Source organism: Pseudophryne corroboree, chromosome 6 (assembly GCF_028390025.1).
Source record: "Pseudophryne corroboree isolate aPseCor3 chromosome 6, aPseCor3.hap2, whole genome shotgun sequence".
NCBI lineage: Eukaryota > Metazoa > Chordata > Amphibia > Anura > Myobatrachidae > Pseudophryne > Pseudophryne corroboree.
Genome location: NC_086449.1, coordinates 401,923,038 through 401,945,205, shown reverse-complemented (window position 1 = coordinate 401,945,205; position 22,168 = coordinate 401,923,038). Strand labels below are relative to the sequence as shown.

At 47.2% G+C, this 22,168-nt stretch overlaps 1 protein-coding gene across 2 annotated transcripts in view; it reads left to right on the top strand.

The window, feature by feature from the left end:
- The window catches only part of USP6NL (USP6 N-terminal like), a 427,089-nt gene that overhangs the window by 50,547 nt on the left and 354,374 nt on the right, over positions 1 to 22,168 (top strand). The window contains exon 1 of one of the 2 annotated variants that reach the window (XM_063926863.1): positions 7,197 to 7,484. The exons of the other annotated variant lie outside the window; for it this stretch is intronic. Within the exon in view, the coding sequence (XP_063782933.1) occupies positions 7,412 to 7,484 (73 nt within the window). The 5' untranslated portion in view covers positions 7,197 to 7,411. Of the gene's footprint in view, positions 1 to 7,196; positions 7,485 to 22,168 lie in introns of those variants that run through there. 2 annotated transcript variants of the gene reach the window in all.

Below are 22,168 nucleotides of genomic sequence, written 5' to 3'. Positions count from 1 at the left end.
GATGGTAAAGATTTGGCTATTATGAGGTCAAACAGGGTCACCTGTTGCTGGCTCAGTAAATACCAAACTATCTTTCTAGTAGTAGGGTTCAGCATACTACAGATAAAGCAGTTTGTTTGGAGATATTGGTACCAGTGATAAATGTAAATGTAAGGTTACAGGGATTTAGGCTTGAACATTAACCTGCATACCTCTTAAGGTTTTTTCTTTCTTTTTTTTAAATTCTACTTGACCCTTGTGCTACATCTATGGGACAGTGAGAGGTTAATAATTGGTTGAGAAGTTGGTGGACTTGGGATTTTATGGGGTAATTTAGTTATAACCATGGGTATGTAGCTCCCAGGTTAAATGACTGGAGCTATTCCATTACTATTCAATAATTCATTTGATATTGTATTTTTTGGAAAGTTATAAGAAAAATTGGGGGTGTTAATATATAGCATTTCTCTGACGTCCTAGTGGATGCTGGGAACTCCGTAAGGACCATGGGGAATAGCGGCTCCGCAGGAGACTGGGCACAACTAAAGAAAGCTTTAGGTCACCCGGTGTGCACTGGCTCCTCCCACTATGACCCTCCTCCAAGCCTCAGTTAGATTTTGTGCCCGGCCGAGGTTGGATGCACACTAGGGGCTCTCCTGAGCTTCTAGAAAGAAAGTATAGAATTAGGTTTTTTATTTTCAGTGAGACCTGCTGGCAACAGGCTCACTGCAGCGAGGGACTAAGGGGAGAAGAAGCGAACCTGCCTGCTTGCAGCCAGCTTGGGCTTCTTAGGCTACTGGACACCATTAGCTCCAGAGGGATCGACCGCAGGCCCAGCCTTGGTGTTCGGTCCCGGAGCCGCGCCGCCGTCCCCCTTACAGAGCCAGAAGCAAGAAGAGGTCCGGAAAATCGGCGGCAGAAGACATCAGTCTTCACCAAGGTAGCGCACAGCACTGCAGCTGTGCGCCATTGCTCCTCATACACACTTCACACTCCGGTCACTGAGGGTGCAGGGCGCTTGGGGGGGGCGCCCTGAGCAGCAATAAAAACACCTTGGCTGGCAAAAATACCACAATATATAGCCCCAGAGGCTATATATGTGGTAAATACCCCTGCCAGAATCCAGAAAAAAGCGGGAGAAAAGTCCGCGAAAAAGGGGCGGAGCTATCTCCCTCAGACACACTGGCGCCATTTTCTCTTCACAGTGCAGCTGGAAGAAAGCTCCCCAGGCTCTCCCCTGTAGTTTTCAGGCTCAAAGGGTTAAAAAGAGAGGGGGGGGGCACTAAATTTAGGCGCAATATTATATATACAAGCAGCTATTGGGGAAATTTCACTCAGTTATAGTGTTATTCCCCACATTATATAGCGCTCTGGTGTGTGCTGGCATACTCTCTCTCTGTCTCCCCAAAGGGCTTTGTGGGGTCCTGTCCTCAGTCAGAGCATTCCCTGTGTGCGTGTGCGGTGTGTCGGTACAGCTGTGTCGACATGTTTAATGAGGAGGCTTATATGGTGACGGAGCAGATGCCGATAAATGTGATGTCGCCCCCTGTGGGGCCGACACCAGAGTGGATGGTTAGGTGAAAGGTATTAACCGACAGTGTCAACTCCTTACATAAAAGGGTGGATGACGTAACAGCTGTGGGACAGCCGGCTTCTCAGTCCGCGCCTGCCCAGGCGTCTCAAAGGCCATCAGGCGCTCACTCAGATGGCAGACACAGATGTCGACACGGAGTCTGACTCCAGTGTCGACAAGGTTGAGACATATACACAATCCACTAGGAACATCCGTGACTTGATCCCGGCAATAAAAAATGTGTTACACATTTCTGACATTAACCCAAGTACCACTAAAAAAGGGTTTTATGTTTGGGGAGAAAAAGCAGGCAGTGTTTTGTTCCCCCATCAGATGAATGAATGAAGTGTGTGAAAAGCGTGGGTTCCCTCCGATAAGAAACTGGTAATTTCTAAAAAGTTACTGATGGCGTACCCTTTCCCGCCAGAGGATAAGTTACGCTGGGAGATATCCCCTAGGGTGGATAAGGCGCTCACACGGTTGTCAAAAAAGGTGGCACTGCCGTCTTAGGATACGGCCACTTTTAAGGTACCTGCTGATAAAAAGCAGGAGGCTATCCTGAAGTCTGTATTTACACACTCGGGTACTAGACTGAGACCTGCAGATCGTGCTGCTGCAGCGTGGTCGGTGACCCTGTCAAATGAGAACATATTAAAGACGTCGTCTTATATATGAGGGATGCACAGAGGGATATTTTGCCGGCTGGCATCCAAAATGAATGTAATGTCCATTCTGTCAGGAGGGTATTAGAGACCTGTCACTGGACAGGTGATGCTGACTTTAAAAGGCGCATAGAGACTCTGCCTTATAAGGGTGAGGAATTATTTGGGGATGGTCTCTGGGACCTCGTATCCATTACCTCAGGTTTCCTCACAGACTAAGAAAGCACTGTATTATCAGGTACAGTCCTTTCGGCTTCAGAAAAGCAAGCGGGTCAAAGGCGCTTCCTTTCTGTACAGAGACATGGGAAGAGGGAAAAAGCTGCACCAGTCAGCCTGTTCCCAGAATCAAAATTCTTCTCTCGCTTCCTCTGAGTCCACAGCATGACGCGGGGGCTCCACAGGTGTAGCCAGGTACGGTGGGGGGCTGTCTCAAAAATTTCAGCGATCAGTGGGCTCGCTTACAGGTGGATCCCTGTTTCATTCAAGTAGTATTTCAGGGGTACAAGCTGGAATTCGAGATGTCTCCCCCCCGCCGTTTCCTCAAATATGCCTTGCCGACAACTCCCTCAGGCAGGGAGGCTGCGCTAGAGGCAATTAATAAGCTGTATTCCCAGCAGGTGATACTCAAGGTGCCCCTACTTCAACAAGGACGGGGTTACTATTCCACACGGTTTGGGGTACCGAAACCGCATGGTTCGGTGTGACCCATTTTATATTTAAAATCCTTGAACACATACATAAAAAATTCAAGTTCAAGATGGAATCGCTCAGGGCGGTTATTGCAAGCCTGGACGAGGGGGATTACATGGGATCCCGAGACATCAAGGATGCTTACCTGCATGTCCCCATTTACCATCCTCGCCAGGAGTACCTCAGATTTGTGGTACAGGATTACCATTACCAAGTCCAGACACTGCCGTTTGGACTGTACATGGCACCGAGGGTGTTTACCAAGGTAATGGCCGAAATGATGATACTCCTTCGAAAAAAGGGAGTTTTAATTATCCCGTACTTGGACAATCTCCTTATAAGGGCAAGGTCCAAGGAGCAGTTGCTAGTCGGGGTAGCACTATTTTGGAAAGTGTTACAACAGCACGGTTGGACTCTAAACAGTCCAAAGTCACAGCTGGTTCCTACGACACGTCTACTGTTCCTGGGGATGGTTCTGGACACAGAACAGAAATAAGTGTTTCTCCCGGAGGAGAAAGCCAAGGAGCTGTCATCTCTAGTCAGAGACCTCCTGAAGCCAAAACAGGTATCGGTGCATCATTGCACGCGAGTCCTGGGAAAAAATGGTAGCTTCCTACGAAGCAATCCCATTCGGCAGGTTCCATGAAAGAACTTTTCAGTGGGACCTGTTGGACAAGTGGTCCGGATCACAGCTTCAGATGTATCGGCTGCTAACCCTGTCTTCAAGGACTAGGGTATCTCTACTGTGGTGGCTGCAGAGTGCCCATCTTCAAGAGGGCCGCAGGTTCGGCATACAGGACTCTAGGTCCTAGTGACCATGGATGCCAGCCTTTGAGGCTGGGGGGCAGTCACACAGGGAAAAAACTTCCAGGGACTTTGGTCAAGTCAGGTGACTTCCCTACACATAAATATTCTGGAACTGAGGGCCATTTACAATGCCCTGAGTCAGGCAAGGCCTCTGCTTCAAAACCAGCCGGTACTGATCCAATCAGACAACATCACGGCAGTCGCCCATGTAAACCAACGGGGCGGCACAAGAAGCAGGATGGCGATGGCAGAAGCCACAAGGATTCTCCGATGGGCGGAAAATCATGTGTTAACACTGTCAGCAGTGTTCATTCCCGGAGTGGACGACTGGGAAGCAGATCTTCTCAGCAGACACGACCTCCACCCGGGAGAGTGGGGATTTCATCCAGAAGTCTTCCAAAGGATTGTACACCATTGGGAAAGGCCACAGGTGGACATGATGGCGTCCCGCCTCAACAAAAAGCTATAAAAGATATTTCGCCAGGTCAAAGGACCCTAAGGCGATAGCTGTGGACGCTCTGGTAACACCGTGGGTGTACCAGTCGGTTTATGTGTTCCCCCCTCTGCCTCTCATACAAAAGGTACTGAGAATAATAGGAAGGCGAGGAGTAAGAACGATACTCGTGGTTCCGGATTGGCCAAGAAGAGCTTGGTACCCAGAACTTCAAGAAATTATATCAGAGGACCCATGGCCTCTGCCGCTCAGACAGGACCTGCGGCAGCAGGGGCCTCTGTCTGTTCCAAGACTTACCGCGGCTACGTTTTGACGGCATGGCGGTTGAACGCCGGATCCTAAAGGAAAAGGGCATTCCGGAGGAAGTCATTCCTACGCTGATTCAAGCCAGGAAAGATGTAACTGTAAAACATTATCACCGCATATGGCGAAAATATGTTGCTTGGTGTGAGGCCAAAAAAGGCCCCAACAGAGGAATTTCAAGTAGGTCGATTTCTGCATTTCCTACAAGCAGGAGTGTCTATGGGCCTAAAATTAGGCTCCATTAAGGTACAGATCTCGGCTCTGTCGATTTTCTTCCAGAAAGAACTAGCTTCAGTACCTGAAGTTCAGACATTGTAAAAGGAGTGCTGCATATTCAGCCCCCGGTTGTGCCTCCAGTGGCACCTTGGGTTCTCAACGTGGTGTTGAGTTTCTTAAAATCACATTGGTGTGAGCCACTAAAAACCGTGGATCTAAAATATCTCACGCGGAAAGTGGTCATGTTATTGGCCTTGGCTTCGGCCAGGCGTGTATCAGAATTGGCGGCTTTGTCATATAAAAGTCCTTATCTGATTTTCCATATGGATAGGGCAGAATTGAGGACTCGTCCCCAGTTTCTCCCTAAGGTGATATCAGCTTTTCACTTGAACCAGCCTATTGTAGTGCCTGCGGCTACTAGGGACTTGGAGGATTTCAAGTTACTGGACGTAGTCAGGGCCTTGTAAAATTATGTTTCCAGGACGGCTAGAGTCAGGAGAACTGACTCGCTGTTTATCCTGTATGCACCCAGCAAACTGGGTGCTCCTGCTTCTAAGCAGACTATTGCTCGCTGGATTTGTAGCACAATTCAGCTGGCGCATTCTGCGGCTGGACTACCGCAGCCAAAATCTGTAAAAGCCCATTCCACAAGGAAGGTGGGCTCATCTTGGGCAGCTGCCCGAGGGGTCTCGGCTTTCCAACTTTGCCGAGCTGCAACTTGGTCAGGGGCAAACACGTTTGCTAAATTCTACAAAATTGATACCCTGGCTGAGGAGGACCTGGAGTTCTCTCATTCGGTGCTGCAGAGTCATCCGCACTCTCCCGCCCGTTTGGGAGCTTTGGTATAATCCCCATGGTCCTTACGGAGTTCCCAGCATCCACTAGGACGTCAGAGAAAATAAGATTTTACTCACCGGTAAATCTATTTCTCGTAGTCCGTAGTGGATGCTGGGCGCCCATCCCAAGTGCGGATTGTCTGCAATACTTGTATATAGTTATTGCCTAACTAAAGGGTTATTGTTGAGCCATCTGTTGAGAGGCTCAGTTATATTCATACTGTTAACTGGGTATAGTATCACGAGTTATACGGTGTGATTGGTGTGGCTGGTATGAGTCTTACCCGGGATTCAAAATCCTTCCTTATTATGTCAGCTCGTCCGGGCACAGTATCCTAACTGAGGCTTGGAGGAGGGTCATAGTGGGAGGAGCCAGTGCACACCAGGTGACCTAAAGCTTTCTTTAGTTGTGCCCAGTCTCCTGCGGGGCCGCTATTCCCCATGGTCCTTACGGAGTTCCCAGCATCCACTACGGACTACGAGAAATAGATTTACCGGTGAGTAAAATCTTATTTTAAGAACTAGTTTGCTGGAAATATTTTGAGGAAAATCCATAACATTAAAACCACCTGCCTAATATTGTGTACGTTCCCCTCGTGCCGCTCTGGCCTGTCTACTCCACAAGACCACTGAAAGTGTCCTGTGTTCTCTTTCACCAAGACATTAGCAGCAGATCCATTCATGACAATTCAGTCTTTTTTTAGGCATCTGGCACCCAACTGAGCAATTCAGTTATTGCTCCATTTGGGCGCAAATACTGCGGGCATCCAATTATTTCTGCTCGCTCTCTCCTGAGGGGGTGAGCAGAAATGTGCAAAAAGTTGGGCTTTTTACACATTTTTCCTGTGGCACCCATTACATTAGCCAGTTTACGTGGCTAAACCTGGTCTATTTTGGTGCAACCAGCGCAATAGATTTCGGTGGGAAAAGCCTCTTGGAAGGAGCTGTGGCGGCGAGTTTGCGTAACCTCATGGCTCACTCAGCCAGCCAATTGTGTCGCAAGTGATCTGATGTTGAATCACACATGCATACAGGAGGCGTCTACTTATATCAGACGCCTCCTGCTCCATTAACCTATGCTAGCATCTCTGCTGGTCCAAGTAAGCAGCAATGATGCCAAATCCAACCATATCTGAATCAGGCCCATAGTGTGATAATTATGGGCAGTCATATTGAGGAGTCTAAAAATGAATGTGATGCGTTTCTTACAAGAAATAGGGATGAGGATTTAATTTAAATCCTGAGCCCTGCCCCCCGCAGCATGTATAAAATGACAGCTGTCTTGCAAGGGGTTTTGTGTTAACTTACTTAGCAGCCAGCCCACATCACCGAACCTTGCTAACTATGCAGTAATATGCATGCCAGGGGTGCATACTGTGTGGAAGTTATGCAGGGCTGCTTGACGTTGGTGGCACAATGACATTTGCTTTACAGTAAATGCTGAATCCATTTCTGGATCTCTTTCACTATGTATAACTTTCTTGTGCTGCCGCAGTCTCTATTTATTGGGAGAATATATATATATATATATATGTGTGCAATTTTGAAATGCTAATTTACTATACTTCAGTGTGCATAAATTATTAAAATAGTGGATATTTGAGACGCTTAATCACTGGTTTAGTGAGCTGCTGGATTGGATATGCCTTTATTGAGTGTCAGTAGCAGCTTTCCCGTGATCCAGAGTATATCCATGCATTGTGCGTTTGCTGCTTTCCTGAAGGTTGCCTTTAAGCCTTCAAAAGAATTTAGGTGAGCATATCTGAGAAGGTATGATGTGACTTTTCTACATTGCTTGAGCTGACAGGAGAGGAATACAATGAGCTCCAGCGATGGAACCTGTTGGCTTTATTTATGAAGAGCAGCTGGCGTCTTTTACTGTTAACTAGCAATGATTCAAGTCTTACAGATTGTAAAAGAATTGGTCTCCCCATCGAGACGCAGAGCAGCCACAGTGAAGAAAGGTAGGAGCTTACAAAAGTATGTGATTCCTAGCCTATTTGTGATAAAAAAATTCAGCTTTTGATATCTTTAAATGATTATATTGGACAGTGTTCCCGTACTGCGGTTCTTCATTGCTTGCTTCCTCTTTCATGTTAACCCTTCTGCACTGTTCTGCTCTCTCCGGCAGTAAGAAAAGCCTGTAGCAACATTTGCTGTAATAGAGGACAATCTATAAGAGCATGCTTGCCGTATGGCTTTTATCTGTCTCCAGAATTGCCCCTGACTGTACTGGTGGTCATTTGCCAGGAGGCTTTGAAAATACAAATAAGCAGATATGATTTTATATATATATATATATATATAATATTATTATTATTATTTTTCCTCTGTGTATTGCCACATTTTTCAAAATTGATTTTTGAAGTGTAGGAAATGACGACAGATTCAGACAGAGTATGAACATTAAAGATAGTAAATTTGTTATGTATTATGCCTCACCTAATTATCTAAATCTGCTATTTGAATCCTTCATGTATTATCATTATTAGTTTTATTTTTATTAAGGAACAGCTTTAAAAAGTTTTATATAATGTGTCTTTCCGATTTAAAACACAACTTTTTTTTTTTGTGTGTTTTACAATGATCAACTTCTATAATTTCTAATTTTTGGTTCAATATTTAAAATAAGATATCAGTGGTCAGACACGTGTTATTTTGCATGTGGATCATAGGGTTGACAGTAACTAGGTCAACAGTCATTAGGTTGACCACTATTAGTCGACAGTGACTAGGACGACACCTGAAATAGGTCGACATGGAAAAAGGTCGACATGAGGTTTTGTTTTTTTTAAATGTTGGTGTTTTTTTCTTTGCAAAGTGACTGGGAACCCCAATTAGTCACTGTATCCCCTCGCTCCGCTACTGCTGCGCTCGGCACATGTTACTATTCCCAATCGTAGTCCATATGGGTCGTAATGTATGAAAAAGTTTAAAAAACAAACAAAAAAACTCATGTCAACCTTTTTCTATGTCGACCTATTGACCATGTCGACCTAATGAGTGTCGACCTAAGTGCTGTCAACCTAAAGACCGGATACAGTTATTTTTGTGGTTGTAAACTCCATAAACATTTAATTGTGCTATAAGTATTTATCTTTAGTGTGTGTGTGTGTGTGTATTATGTGAGAACCCCCCCCCCCCCCATTTTTTTTAAATAATTAAATAAATAAATAAAATAAAAAATAAAATAATATATATTTTGTGTAAATAATTGTCACTGTATTACAGCTTATGTGGACTATGCATCAGCAGTGCGATTCCCCCGGCTCTGTTCGGTGTTCAAAACCGGACATTGATGTTCGGCGATCCACAGGGAATCGGGATATTCAGCATGTTAAAAGTTCCTGACTCACTGATGCCAATTATGTTATGGTCATTGGAATCAGTGAATCCGTATTTCCTACATGTTGGGTTAACCAGATTCCTGCCCTGACATTGGCAGAACAGGGAATTGGTGCATGTTGCAAAAGTATGGGCTGCATTAATATTTTGGGTTGGGTATGTGTGACCGGCGGTCAGCATGCCTCAGTTGTAATCCTGGCAGCGGAATGCCGGGGGGGGGGGGGGGGGGTGCTGCACTCGCCACGCTGCGTGCTCTGTGGCGACCTGTCGCTACAGGTTATATTCCCACTCTATGGGTGTCGTGGGTACCCACGAGTGGGAATAGTCCCTGCTAGTCTGCATTGTCATGGGGTGGGATGTAGGGGGAGGTATTGTGAGACCGCCGGTCACATAACTATATTCCAGCATTTTGGTATAGTAAATCCTCCACTACTAATCTAACTTTATGATTTTGTCTCCTTGATAAACGAGCAGTATGATTTACACGTTTTTTTTTTTGTACTCTAGTTAGTTCAATCAATATCTTCTATTTATCTACACCTCGTACAGATGTGAGAAATAGCTCAGATGTTAGGTGCCCTGGATGACTAATAATATGGAGAGATTGGTTAGAGACCTGATTTAAATGCAATCCCTTTTGTGGTTTTGAGCAATTTGGTTTTTTTTCTCTCCCTCTGATTCATGTTGAGAATTGGGGAAGAACACAGAAACACTCTGAAATGATTGGCTTTTTACCACATTTCAGAAAAGTGTATACATCTTAGTGATGGCTAACCTTGACACTCCAGCTGTTGTTGAACTACACATCCCAGCATGCCCGGCATCAGTTTTGTTATTTGGCCATGCTAAAACTGATGCAGGGCATGCTGGGATGTGTAGTTCAACAACAGCTGGCGTGTCAAGGTTAGCCATCACTGTCTTAGGATATGTTTTATTTAAAGTGCGTAAGAGAATATTGAAAAAAAGGGGCTATGAACGAAAATTTGCGAGTCCAGAGCCACTGTAAGTGCAGCATATAGCTGCATGGACTGGCAAGTGGAGTCAGTTGAGCCACCACCAATGTGTTGATATAGCTCTACCCATTCTTTAGGAAAATGACAAGCCATAAAATGCATGTATGGTAGAATATGATTACCTTACTGTTTTTTGTTGTGGTGCTTTTTATGAATTTATTATTATTATTGTTAATTGTAGAACGTGAAAATGTCCTCTAGACATTTAAGTAAAAACATCATTTATCTGTGTAACATGGTAATTTAAAGTGAAAATAGTGCTTTAAAACGTTCATCTTGATCCAGAAGCTGTGCAGTTGCTAGAGCAGTGATTTTCAACCTTTTTCGACTCGTGGCACACCTAACCAGACTTTAAAATTGCCAAGGTACGCTATCCGTCTCCCACGGGGTGGGGGGGTTGGGGGGGGGGTGTAGGGAACACATGCATTGGCCCCCACAGTATCAAGCCCATTGGACCCCACAGTTGTCAAACACATTGTACCCCACAGTTATCAAAAACATTGGCCCCCGCGGAATAAAACACATTGGCCCCCGCGGAATAAAACACATTGGCCCCCGCGGAATAAAACACATTGGCCCCCACGGAATAAAACACATTGGCCCCCACGGAATAAAACACATTGGCCCCCGCGGAATAAAACACATTGGCCCCCAGAGTTATAAATCAAACACACTGGCCCCCACTGTAATTCCTCACTGCCCCCCCCCCCCCCCCCCCCCCCACAGTAACTCCACACTGCCTCCCCCCTAGTAATTCCACACTGTCTCCTCCCCTGAAATTGTACACACTGCACTCACAATAATGCCAACCTGCAGTCCTGTTTATTCCGGGCAGGATGAGCAGACAGCAGAGCAGGCAGCAGCTCACACTAGCAGGCGGGCGGGAATGTGACGTGGCGTGCATGACCTATGTGTCACAGCACGTCACCTAAGGTCACGGGACGGGCAGCGAAAAAGCTGAATATACTGGCTGAGCCCGACGGCAGATGGACCCAAGTATCTCTGACAGGAGAAGGGCGGCAGCGGAGCACTGTCGGCGGGCGCCGGAGCACTATGTAGGAGATCTCTGGTGGGCGGCGGGCTGCGGCACACCTGACAACCGCTGGCGGCACACTAGTGTGCCGCGGCACAGCGGTTGAAAAACGCTGTGCTAGAGTATCTGCTTTGCAAAGGGTTATTTAGTTAATGTCACAGGTAACCAAATTTTGGCACCAATCGTGTACTAGAGACAGTGCAGCGATATGATCCAGATATGCCGCTCTGGAACGGCACATAGTGGACCGAAGCATGGATAGATTTTCCTTGCTCCCCATTGCGCTGGGCAGAAAAACTAGCAAAGGGTACCTTGTGTGGCGGATAGGTACACAGCGGAACATTGCTTTAATATCTTCAATTGTAGGCCAGAAAACACCAGTAGATCAGGAAAAAAATGTAAAGTAACAAAGTTCTTGGGATAGCAGTACATTCTAATGGGAGAAAAAAGAGTATTGTCAGGTGGCTTTTATATGACTAATGCTCGGCATACATGTGCCGATAAAATGCCCACCAGCCAGACAAGAATTTTATCTGACAGCCTCAGACCCGGCAGATATTGTGGCCATACACTGTGAGAACAGTGCAAATGTCTTGCAGTCAGCCGCAGCAGGGCTTTCACTGCCTGATATGGACAACTTTCTTACTGAGAAAATATTGCACCGTATGGACATGCTGGACGATCCCTCATGCCTGACCGATCAATCCAAAAATATTGAACGCTTGCATACACAGTACAATTATCTGGGCGATACGCTGATATTGACGGCTTAAAACCATTATAGTATGGATATGTATTGCAGTATGTGTTCAAAAAATCAACAAGGCACTGTGTCATGAAGTATTTAGATGGATTGAACAATGGGGGTAATTCTGAGTTGATCGCAATAGGAACTTTGTTAGCAGTTGGGCAAAACCATGTGCACTGCAGGGGAGACGGATATAACATGTGCAGAGAGAGTTATAGGCCCTACATACTGTCCGATCCGCCGCCGAGCTGCCCGACGACTGATACGGCCGTCGGGCGACCCGGTGGCGGGGGGGCAGTGACGGGGGGGAGTGAAGTTTCTTCACTCCCCCCGTCACCTGGCTGCATTGAAGTGCAGGCAAATATGGACGAGATCGTCCAAATATTGGCCTGCATGTACAGCCGATGGGGGACCAGCAATGAACGAGCGCGGGGCCGCGCATCGTTCATCGCTGGAGCCTCCACACTGCACGATATGAACGTTATCTCGTTCATTAATGAACGAGATCGTTCATATCGTGCAGTCATGTCGGCCAGTGTGTAGGGCCCATTAGATTTGGGTGTGGTGTGTTCAATCCGCAATCTAAATTGCAGTGTAAAAATAAAGCAGCCAGTATTTGCCCTGCACAGAAACAAAATAACCCACCCAAATCTAACTCTCTCTGCACATGTTATATCTGCCCCCCTGCAGTGCACATGGTTTTGCCCAACTGCTAACAAAGTTCCTGCTGCGATCATCTCAGAATTACCCCCAATGTGTGGAGAGAAGGAATTCAGCACTCAGAATTCCTTTTTACAGAAGCTTTGCAACAGGTGAGAAGTGGGTAGCTGCAGAACATAACAATAGTAAAAGATGTTACATCATAGAGCATATTGTCAGTCAGCAAAGTATTAGTTGAGGTAACTGACATTGCATGTAATTCTAAATCCTATTATAGCTAGAAGAAAAAAATGCTAAGAATATTAGTGATGCTCAGCCTGTGTAGTAAAGCTAGATGGAGAGTATTTGTTATCCCAAAGGTGTAGGACATACAGTATTTGGTGATGTTATGTTGTGAGAACTTCCAGAATAATTTAAAGCTATTTTTCTTCTTCAGCAAGTGCTCTATCTGAATCAGTCAGTGCACTTCTGTCAGACTTTTTCATCTATGACCAGATAAAATCGGAGAAGGAGAGCTAAAGAAAGTTAATGACTTTGCTAATAAATGTGAAGATTTTTAGTGGCAGTCATTTCATGAGTCTGCTTATCACCTAGATTAAAATAAAGAAATGTTAGTGATAGTGCTACTGCTGTATTTGTCTCTGTTAAAAAAAACAGCAGCATACTTAGGACTCTATGTGGCAGATGTATGAAACCTTCTAAAGAGTGGAGAAGTTGCCCATAGTAACCAATCAACTTATAACTAACATTTATGAAATATATTCTTATAGGTAGCAGCTGATTGGTTGCAGCATCCTAACACTTTAGAAGCTAGAACCCTGGAGAGAGCTTTGAATTCCTCCCTTTCAGACTTAGGTGGAGATGTATCAAGTCTTCTAAATAGTGGAAAAGTTGCCGTTTGATAGCTGCTCATCTGTCCTGCTGTTATCTGGCTGGCCAAGCACGTCCACCATGGGCAGTGCACCAAACCCAAACATGTTTCCATGACTTAAAGTTATCACCGTACACCTCGTCAAGTTGGCTATGAAATTCAGCTGCTGATATGTCCTTTAGACACAGAAATCACACTAAGCACCTCAGTGTTTGACCATGTTTCCGCCAGCCCTGCCATCTTACAACTGATGTTGGGACAGTATGACTAATATGAGACACAGGGGGAGAGGTTTTATAGGGGCATGGAGCGTGCCGTTATAGCACTTCCTGCTTCGCCTCTTTGCCGGGGTGAAGCAGTAAGCTACACCAACAAGCTGTATTAACTTCTTGTCTACTGAAGCAGGGGAGTAAAAACATCCTCTTCCAGCAATCCCCGCCAGAGCACACAGCGCATCAGTGCTGATGCACGGTGTGTCTCCCCCGGCCGGCTTCTCTGGCCATGCGCAAGATCTCGCTACTCGCGCAAGATCTCCTGTGCAACCCGGATTCTGGCAGCCGCCGTAGCCAGGGACAGAACTGTCCCTGCTGTGGAGATAGGACAATGACACCTGCAGCTGTTGAAATCGATAGCAGGTGTTAGAACAGTCAGTGCTACTGACTGTTCATACAATGGCCATTTATATCGGTGTGCTATCTTACAGATAGCAGCGCCGATAATGACAAGGGCGCATAGCTGCTGTAATACATTGGGGAGAAGCGGTATCAGCGCACATAACATGCGCTGATACCACTTCCCCCCTATGACATCTACCCCATAGTCTAATGGCTGTGAGGGTAAGCAGTGGTCTATCTGCTCTGGTCTGGTGGGAAATTAGAATGAAATAAAGAACATTACACATGTGAGAGGTCTTGTTAACATACTTACTGAACCACCCTCATATATAACCAGAAGCAGCCCTGGCTGAACCCAAAGGTCCAGTGCTGTTGTTGGTAATGGTAATGAGATGATGGCATAAGTGAGAGAAGGCAAAGCACATGAGGGAAGAGAGCCCTGCTTGGTAAGAGCTTACAGTTTAAAATGGGGGTAATTCAGAGGAGAGACACTGAGCGAGGTGTACAGAGTACTGGGTTAGGATGAGAGCTGGATGTAAGTTTTGAGAACCTGCATGGATTTGTGTTTCATAGGAGGGAGCAGCACAAATAAAATCTTTGAGGTGTGAGGAGCTAATCATTTGTAAATGGTGGCCTTAATTAGAAAATCAAAGTTGTGGGAGTGTGCAGGTAGGAAATGTAGGGGGGAGACTATTTTGTGAGGGCATATAAAGTTGGCGAGTGTGAAACATGCGCTGAAGGGGAGAGGAGAGGTACTGTAGAAGCAGTTTGTTTGGAGAGGAAAATTCTCTGAACAGCAGCATTGAGGACAAGTTAGAGTGGAGATAGTTGGCCATTAGAGAAGCCAGATGAGAGAAGGTTAGAGTTGTCCAGCCTAGAGATGACCATTTAGTGCAGCGTTTTTCAACTGCTGTGCCGTGGCACACTATTGTGCCGCAAGCAGTTGTCAGTTGTGCCGCTGCCGCCCGCCCGCAAGAGATGCCTGCCACACCACTATCAACTGCAGCAGTAACTGATATCCTCTGAGGCCCAGCCATGACCTGTTGTAGTGTATGGTGATGCGCCGCCGCATGACTCGTAGGTCACCTGTGCCACGTGATATCGCATTCCCGCCCCCTGCCCGCCCAGCGCTTCTCCGTGGTGTGCTCTGCTCCGACGCGATGCTGGGAGTGAACGCTCCATGCTGCTTCTCACTGCTTCAATGCTGAGGATTGAGCTGTATACCGATGTTGGAGCCAGTGTTTTTTTTTTTTTTATTCCTATGGGGGGGGGGTGGGGGGGGGCAATTTATAGAATTACTCTGGGAGGGCGGAGGGGGTCCAATGTGCAGAATTACTATGTGGGGACAGTGTGTGCTAGAACTATGTGGGGACAGTGTGTGCTAGAACAGTAGCGGATCTTGCCACGAGCAAGCAGGACTTTTGCCCGGGGCGCCGCCTTCCGGAGGGCGCAGGGCGCCATCCGGAGGGCTCCGCACCAGGGCAAGATCCGCTGTTGCTGTGCCCCCCCGCTGTCCGTTGCCCCCCGTACGCGTCTAGTTTCCCTTCGTGGAGAGGTCCTTTACTGTACGGTGCGCGATGTCATCGCGCACAGCATTTCAGTCTGTACAGGGGGCGTAAATGACCACGCCCCCTGTACGTAGCCACGCCCCCATTGTCGCCCAGGGCGCACAGCGCCCAAGAACCGGCCCTGTGCTAGAACTATGTGGGGACAGTGTGTGCTAGAACTATGTGGGGACAGTGTGTGCTAGAACTATGTGGGGACAGTGTGTGCTAGAACTATGTGGGGGCAGTGTGTGCTAGAACTATGTGGGGGCAGTGTGTGCTAGAACTATGTGGGGACAGTGTGTGCTAGAACTATGTGGGGACAGTGTGTGCTAGAACTATGTGGGGGCAGTGTGTGCTAGAACTATGTGGGGGCAGTGTGTGCTAGAACTATGTGGGGGCAGTGTGTGCTAGAACTATGTGGGGGCAGTGTGTGCTAGAACTATGTGGGGGCAGTGTGTGGAATTACGATGTTTTATTTCTACGGGAGCCAATGTGGGGTTTTTTTCATAGTGGGGGTGAATGTATTTGTTTTACTTCTGCGGGGGCCAATTGTTTTATTACTGTTTATATTTGTTATATATTTATATTATATTGATTAAAAAAACTGATGGTGTGCCTTGGCAATTTTCAAATGTTGTTTAGTGTGCCACGAGTTTAAAAAGGTTGAAAATCACTGATTTAGTGGATGAGGGTCTTTGTTGTCTCTGGGTTGAGAAAGTGTCTGATCCTGGAGATTTATTGAAGGTGTAGGTGACAAGACTGGGACAGGTACTGAATGTGGGGTTTGAAGGAGAGGGTGGATTTAAGAATCATTCGAAGAAACCAGATTTGCAAGGATAGACGAGATGGTGTGGTTGTCTATGGATAATTAAATTAATGGAAGTGAGCGGACCTAGGTGGTGGAAAGATGATACAGTAAGTTTAACCACTTAACTGACGATTTATTTCACCAAAAACCGCTCCGTTATTGTCGTTTTTTTATGAGTGAATTAGGTGGAGAACATGAATTCAACCCTATCCAAAATGATTTTAGTTAAAAAATAAAAAAAAATAAAAATATATGTATTTTTTTGAATATTTTTGAAACATCGAAACATTGATCAGGCACAATGTGACCATCGGAAACATCGCGGCTTTTATTTTGAAAGCCGGGACAGCCTCCAGGTACACAGGGGGTGGGGGTCAATGTACACTTCCCCAGCGGCTGCTATCGTCTGCAGCCACTGGAGAAGGGGGGGGGGGTCCTGCCGCCCGTGCTGACCGATCAGCAGTGATTGGCAGCACGGCAATCAGTAGGGGAGAGTGCAGGGAGGCACAGGGACCTTCCGTTCCCTCTGACAGCAGCAACGGAGGGAAGTTTCCCTTCCTTGCCACTGCTAACAGAGTTTATCTGGTCCTGTGTGGCCAAGTCTGATAAACCACTTGCAGGCATGGTCACATCTAATGCGACCATGCCAGGCAAGTGGTTTTAAGAAAGTGCTGGGACATCACAAGAGAGAAGAGGAGGGAGATGTCAGTTTATAGCACTTTTCTCTAACGTCCTAAGTGGATGCTGGGACTCCGTAAGGACCATGGGGGATAGCGGCTCCGCAGGAGACAGGGCACAAAATAAAAGCTTGAGATATCAGGTGGTGTGCACTGGCTCCTCCCCCTATCACCCTCCTCCAAGCCAGTTAGATTTTTGTGCCCGGCCGAGAAGGGTGCAAACTAGGTAGCTCTCCAGAGCTGCTTAGAATAAAAGTTTTTTATTTTTTTTTTATTTTCAGTGAGTCCTGCTGGCAACAGGCTCACTGCATCGTGGGACTAAGGGGAGAAGAAGCGAACTCACCTGAGTGCAGAGTGGATTGGGCTTCTTAGGCTACTGGACGTTAGCTCCAGAGGGACGATCGCAGGTTCAGCCTGGATGGGTCACCGGAGCCGCGCCGCCGTCCCCCTTACAGAGCCAGAAGAGACGAAGGTCCGGTGAAAGCGGCGGCAGAAGACATCCTGTCTTCAAGACTAAGGTAGCGCACAGCACCGCAGCTGTGCGCCATTGCTCTCAGCACACTTCACACTCCGGTCACTGAGGGTGCAGGGCGCTGGGGGGGGAGCGCCCTGAGACGCAATATAACACACATATACCTTAGCTGGCAAAAGGAATACATCACATATAGCTCCAGGGCTATATGGATGTATTTTTTCCCCTGCCATTTTACACAAAAAAGCGGGAGTTAAGGACGTCGTGAAGGGGCGGGGCCTATCTCCTCAGCACACTGGCGCCATTATTCCCTCACAGCTCCGCTGGAAGGACGGCTCCCTGATTCTCCCCTGCAGTACTGCATCTGATTCAGGGTAAAAAAGAGAAGGGGGGGCATTTTGGCAGCAAATAACTAGATTAACAGCAGCTATAAGGGATTAACACTTATATAAGGTTATCCCTGTATATATATATAGCGCTGGGTGTGTGCTGGCAGACTCTCCCTCTGTCTCTCCAAAGGGCTAAGTGGGGTCCTGTCCTCTATCAGAGCATTCCCGGTGTGTGTGCTGTGTGTCGGTACGCGTGTGTCGACATGTATGAGGAGGAAAATGAGGTGGAGGCGGAGCAGTTGCCTGTGTTAGTGATGTCACCCCCTAGGGAGTCGACACCTGACTGGATGATTGTGTTTAAGCAATTAAGTGATAATGTCAGCAATTTACAAAAAACTGTTGACGACATGAGAAACCCGGCAAATCAATTAGTGCCTGTTCAGGCGTCTCAGACACCCTCAGGGGCCCTAAAACGGCCGCTACCTCAGTGGGTCGACACGGATCCAGATACAGATACTGAATCTAGTGTCGACGGTGACGAGACAAACGTAATGTCCAGTAGGGCCACACGTTACATGATCACGGCAATGAAAGAGGCATTGAACCTTTCTGACACTACAAATACCTCAAAGGCGGGTATTATGTGGGGTGTGAAAAAACTGCCAATAGTTTTTCCTGAGTCTGAGGAAATAAATGAGGTGTGTGATAAAGCGTGGGTTTCCCCCGATAAAAAACAGCTAATTTCTAATAAGTTATTAGCACTATACCCTTTCCCGCCAGAGGTTAGGGCACGGTGGGAAACACCCCCTAGGGTAGATAAGGCGCTCACACGTTTATCTAAACAAGTAGCGTTACCGTCCCCTGATACGGCCACCCTCAAAGAACCAGCTGATAGGAGGCTGGAAAATATCCTGAAAAGTATATACACACATACTGGTGTTATACTGCGACCAGCAATCGCATCAGCCTGGATGTGCAGTGCTGGAGTCGCATGGGCGGATTCCCTGACTGAGAATATTGATACCCTGGATAGGGACAATATTCTGTTAACTATAGAACATTTAAAGGATGCATTGCTATATATGCGTGATGCGCAGAGGGATATTTGTACCCTGGCATCAAGAGTAAGCGCAATGTCCATCTCTGCCAGAAGAGCATTATGGACCAGACAGTGGTCAGGGGACGCAGATTCCAAACGGCACATGGAAGTATTGCCGTATAAGGGGGAGGAGTTATTTGGGGCTGGTCTAACAGACCTGGTGGCCACGGCAACGGCTGGAAAATCCACCTTTTTACCCCAGGTTACTTCACATCAACAGAAAAAGACAGTCTTTTCAAACTCAGTCCTTTCGTTCCCATAAGTACAAGCGAGCAAAAGGTCACTCTTTTCTGCCCAAGGGCAGAGGAAGAGGAAAAAGGCAGCACCATGCAGCCGCTTCCCAGGAGCAGAAGCCCTCCCCTGCTTCTGCCAAGTCTTCAGCATGACGCTGGGGCTTTACAAGCAGACTCAGACACGGTGGGGGCCCGTCTCAAGTATTTCAACGCGCAGTGGGCTCACTCGCAAGTGGATCCCTGGATTCTACAGGTAGTATCACAGGGGTACAAACTGGAATTCGAGGCGTTTCCTCCTCATCGGTTCCTGAAGTCTGCTTTACCAAAGTCTCCCTCCGACAGGGAGGCAGTACTGGAAGCCATTCACAAGCTGTACTCCCAGCAGGTGATAATCAAGGTACCCCTCTTACAACAGGGGAAGGGGTATTATTCCACACTATTTGTGGTACCGAAGCCGGACGGCTCGGTGAGACCAATATTAAATCTAAAATCTTTGAACACTTACATAAAAAGGTTCAAATTCAAGATGGAGTCACTCAGAGCGGTGATAGCGAACCTGGAAGAGGGGGACTATATGGTGTCGCTGGACATCAAGGATGCTTATCTCCACGTCCCAATATATCCTTCTCACCAAGGGTACCTCAGGTTTGTAGTACAAAACTGTCATTATCAGTTTCAGACGCTGCCGTTTGGATTGTCCACGGCGCCTCGGGTCTTTACCAAGGTAATGGCCGAAATGATGATTCTTCTACGAAGAAAAGGCATCTTAATTATCCCTTACTTGGACGATCTCCTGATAAGGGCAAGAACCAAGGAACAGTTAGAAGTCGGAGTGGCACTCTCTCAGGTAGTGCTAAGTCAGCACGGATGGATTCTAAATATTCCAAAATCGCAGCTGATTCCAACGACACGTCTGCTGTTCTTAGGAATGATTCTGGACACAGTCCAGAAGAAGGTGTTTCTCCCGGAGGAGAAGGCCAGGGAGTTATCCGAGCTAGTCAGGAACCTCCTAAAACCAGGACAGGTCTCAGTGCATCAGTGCACAAGGGTCCTGGGAAAAATGGTGGCTTCTTACGAAGCGATTCCATTCGGAAGATTCCATGCAAGAACTTTTCAGTGGGATCTACTGGGAAAATGGTCCGGATCGCATCTTCAGATGCATCAACGGATAACCCTGTCGCCAAGGACAAGGGTGTCTCTCCTGTGGTGGCTTCAGAGGGCTCATCTACTAGAGGGCCGCAGATTTGGCATTCAGGATTGGATCCTGGTAACCACGGATGCCAGCCTGAGAGGCTGGGGAGCAGTCACACAGGGAAGGAATTTCCAGGGCTTGTGGTCAAGCATGGAAACATCTCTTCATATAAACATTCTAGAACTAAGGGCCATTTACAATGCCTTAATTCAAGCAAAACCTCTGCTTCAGGGTCAGGCGGTGTTGATCCAGTCGGACAACATCACGTCAGTCGCCCACATAAACAGACAGGGCGGCACGAGAAGCAGGAGGGCAATGGCAGAAACTGCAAGGATTCTTCGCTGGGCGGAAAATCATGTGATAGCACTGTCAGCAGTGTTCATTCCGGGAGTGGACAACTGGGAAGCAGACTTCCTCAGCAGACACGACCTTCACCCGGGAGAGTGGGGACTTCACCCAGAAGTCTTCCACCAAATTGTAAACCGTTGGGAAAGACCAAAGGTGGACATGATGGCGTCACGTCTAAACAAAAAACTGGACAGATATTGCGCCAGGTCAAGGGACCCTCAGGCAATAGCAGTGGACGCTCTGGTAACGCCGTGGGTGTACCAGTCAGTGTATGTATTCCCTCCTCTGCCCCTCATACCGAAAGTATTGATAATCATAAGAAGGAGAGGAGTAAGAACTATACTCGTGGTTCCGGATTGGCCAAGAAGGTCTTGGTACCCGGAACTTCAAGAGATGCTCACGGACGAACCGTGGCCTCTACTTCTAAGACAGGACCTGCTACTGCAGGGGCCTTGTCTGTTCCAAGACTTACCGCGGCTGCGTTTGACGGCATGGCGGTTGAACGCCGGATCCTGAAGGACAAGGGCATTCCAGAAGAAGTCATCCCTACTCTGGTAAAAGCCAGAAAGGAAGTAACCGCAAAACATTATCACCGCATTTGGCGTAAATATGTTGCGTGGTGTGAGGCCAAGAAGGCCCCTACACAGGAATTTCAACTGGGTCGTTTCTTGCATTTCCTGCAAACAGGACTGTCTATGGGCCTAAAATTAGGGTCCATTAAGGTTCAAATTTCGGCCCGGTCGATATTCTTCCAGAAAGAACTGGCTTCAGTACCTGAAGTTCAGACATTTGTGAAAGGGGTGCTGCACATACAGCCTCCTTTTGTGCCTCCAGTGGCACCTTGGGATCTCAATGTTGTGTTGAGATTTCTAAAATCACACTGGTTTGAACCATTGTCTACGGTAGATTTAAAATATCTCACGTGGAAGGTGTCGATGCTGTTGGCCTTGGCTTCAGCTAGGCGTGTGTCAGAATTGGCGGCTTTATCATGTAAAAGCCCTTACCTAAATTTTCATTCTGACAGGGCGGAATTGAGGACTCGTCCTCAATTTCTACCTAAGGTGGTTTCTGCATTGCACATGAACCAACCTATTGTGGTACCTGCGGCTACTAGGGACTTAGAGGACTCTAAGTTGCTGGACGTTGTCAGGGCCTTGAAAATATATGTTTCCAGGACGGCTGGAGTCAGGAAAACTGACTCGCTGTTTATCCTGTATGCACCCAACAAGCTGGGTGCTCCTGCTTCAAAGCAGACGATTGCTCGTTGGATTTGTAGTACAATTCAGCTTGCACATTCCGTGGCAGGATTGCCACAGCCAAAATCAGTAAAAGCCCATTCCACAAGGAAAGTGGGCTCATCTTGGGCGGCTGCCCGAGGGGTCTCGGCTTTACAACTTTGCCGAGCAGCTACTTGGTCAGGGGCAAACACGTTTGCTAAATTCTACAAATTTGATACCCTGGCTGAGGAGGACCTGGAGTTCTCTCATTCGGTGCTGCAGAGTCATCCGCACTCTCCCGCCCGTTTGGGAGCTTTGGTATAATCCCCATGGTCCTTACGGAGTCCCAGCATCCACTTAGGACGTTAGAGAAAATAAGATTTTACTTACCGATAAATCTATTTCTCGTAGTCCGTAGTGGATGCTGGGCGCCCATCCCTAG